Source organism: Apaloderma vittatum, unplaced genomic scaffold (assembly GCF_000703405.1).
Source record: "Apaloderma vittatum isolate BGI_N311 unplaced genomic scaffold, ASM70340v1 scaffold4073, whole genome shotgun sequence".
Classification (NCBI taxonomy): domain Eukaryota; kingdom Metazoa; phylum Chordata; class Aves; order Trogoniformes; family Trogonidae; genus Apaloderma; species Apaloderma vittatum.
Genome location: NW_009706252.1, coordinates 36,760 through 39,120, shown reverse-complemented (window position 1 = coordinate 39,120; position 2,361 = coordinate 36,760). Strand labels below are relative to the sequence as shown.

The 2,361-nt window shown below is 45.0% G+C and overlaps 1 protein-coding gene across 1 annotated transcript in view; it reads left to right on the top strand.

Moving 5' to 3' along the window:
- Nucleotides 1–2,240, top strand: part of ZMAT4 (zinc finger, matrin-type 4) — a 35,241-nt gene extending 33,001 nt beyond the window's left edge. The window contains exon 6 of the mRNA XM_009865703.1: nt 1,796–2,240. Coding sequence (XP_009864005.1) covers nt 1,796–1,811 — 16 coding nt within the window. The 3' untranslated portion in view covers nt 1,812–2,240. The remainder of the gene's footprint in view (nt 1–1,795) is intronic.
- The last annotated feature ends 121 nt before the right edge of the window (nt 2,241–2,361 follow it).

The window sequence follows — 2,361 nt, the reverse complement described above, 5'->3', positions numbered from 1 at the left end:
CTCCAGGAGGTGATGCCGGGGCTGCACGTGCTCGCACAGAAGGGCTGGACTCTGGAGCATCCACAGTGGGGAGGAGTGCTAAACCTTTAACTAGGGATTTATGAACTGTGCAGAGACAATGGAGTCGTTGTCTGACTTGCTTTCCAGAAGTAGATGGGGGGGTTCAACCTGCCCTTCTCCCTTGCTCCTGCCCACAGTGAGCAGGAGAGCAGCAGAAGGACTGGGAGGGAGCAGGGCCGCGGCCAGTGCCCAGCCTGACGGGTCCATGCTCAGCGCCAGCATCTCCGTTTCTGTGGGGACCGGCGGCAGCTGGGAAGGAGGGCACGTTCTCTCTGAAACATTGCGAGAGAGCCACATGCCAGCCTGGCTCCTTACTGCTCGCCACAGGCTGGAGGAAACAAAACCGCCTTCTTTTCTGGTTTATGTAAACTGTAAAGATGAAAAAAATACTGCTAAAAGTGATTTGCAAGAAGCAACAGAGAATTAGAGTCCTGAGTAGTAGTGATAAAAAGCCAGAGGATGTTCAAATTCTGCAGCCAAGGAAGTGCTCCTGCAGAATAGGGACTCAGGGCTTTGCGACAAAAGCCTTTCCCTGGACCCGCAGCGGTGGAGGTGCCGGCTCTGGGCTAGTGGCAAATTTATCAAATGCTCTAATAATGTGCTGGATGGCGAGAGCTGTGAGCTGTCCTCCGCTGTTCCGGCTGTCAGCCGGTGGAGACGGAGATCCAGCCCCAGTAATTAAGGTATGACTATATGAGGATAATAATTCCCATCTCCACGAAGCAGAATTTTATCTTCTCACCTTTATTTTGCGTCTTTGATCAGCCAGACCTCTCTGCCACATCTAGAGCTCACAAATGGGTTCCGAGGTTTTATAACTGCTCACTTACACATTCATAGATGCTAATGCACGTCTGGCTTTCCCTTTCAGGCTCATGCTTCCTGTTGAATTTTAGGATTTTTGCAGAGAGGGGACCCAGTCCTACAGCTGTCGTTGGGGTAAAATCAATTCGGCCTTCCAAAGGAGCACAGTATTCAGTCCAAATGAATTACTGGAATGAAAGATTTCCAATGAATTTCAGGAAATAATAGTAAATACTTGAGTTGCTCCGCGTGCTTTACAACCAAGCCAAATGATTTTTTTCTAACCTTGATGACTGCAGCTTTTATTGGTAGCAGTAACAATTTCCACGTGCTTTCTGTAACATGTAGTGGCTGATGCCTAAAATATAAAGAAGCCTTTAGAGTGATAATAACAACTCCAGAAGATGAATAGTTATAAAAGGTAGAAGGAATTGAAAGGCATTTTAATTTGTCATTATTTCAGTTCCAGAGAGCAGCAGTATAATTACACTGCCTGTGAAGAGAGTGCGTAGTACTTTCTTTCATTATAGGATTAAATTGTCTCTCTTCCCTTTTAATGTAAGTGAAAATAAAGATATCTCTGATATCTTCTGTTTTGATCATCATTTGAAAGCCCCAGAATGGCTCGTGTAACTTTGCTTCACGGCGTCAGGTGTGCGGATTAATTATTTTAGTGTAAAGCATAAACATTGGGCTGATTTCTCAGAGTGTAAACCTGAGATCACCAGCACTTGCTGAATAAGAAATTCTTCACTGGCCAAAAATGCGCTGGATCGCAAACAAGTTTTGCAGACTTGGGTAGGCTGTTCAACAGGTTCAGTTGAGGACCTAAAGAAAGTAGACGTTTTTCAAAAAAGGGGGGGCTCGGCCTCTGGCCCGGAGCTGGGACAGCGGGACAGGGAGTCACTGCAGCTTCGTCTCTGTCTTGCAGCCTGAAGAACCAGTAGCAGTCGGTCAGTTGGGACCAGGGAAACCGCCGCGGCTGCTCCTGCGGAGGGAAGCGCGCAGAGGAGAGGACTCTTCCTCGGACAGTGATCCCGTGGGGATTCGAACACTGACATGTAACTAACCTTCGCTTTGGACAAATACATGGATTTTTTTTTTTTTTAATTTTGTGGTGAGTTAAAATATTTCAATGGATTTTTTTACCCTTTCAAGATAATATTTATTCAGCAGAGAGTCTAGAGTATGGTAACTATCCTGTAAATACAGCACTTAATCATCACTCATCTTCAGAGACAGTGGAAACAGAGTATTTTACTTTTTCATATTTATTCTTAGACTTCTCCCAAGAGTATAAAATTATTCTATCACATTATCCATGACAGTGATGTAATCAGTCTTCAGTCAGAAATAAACACACTTTCTTCACCTTCTCCAGCATGGTTTGTGTCAACACATAAAGAGCAGCAAAAGAGGAATCGCGGGGATTGTTTAACGGATTAATTTTTTTCCTTTCCGCTCTGTCTTCAGAGAAACAAACGGTTCACTGAGCAA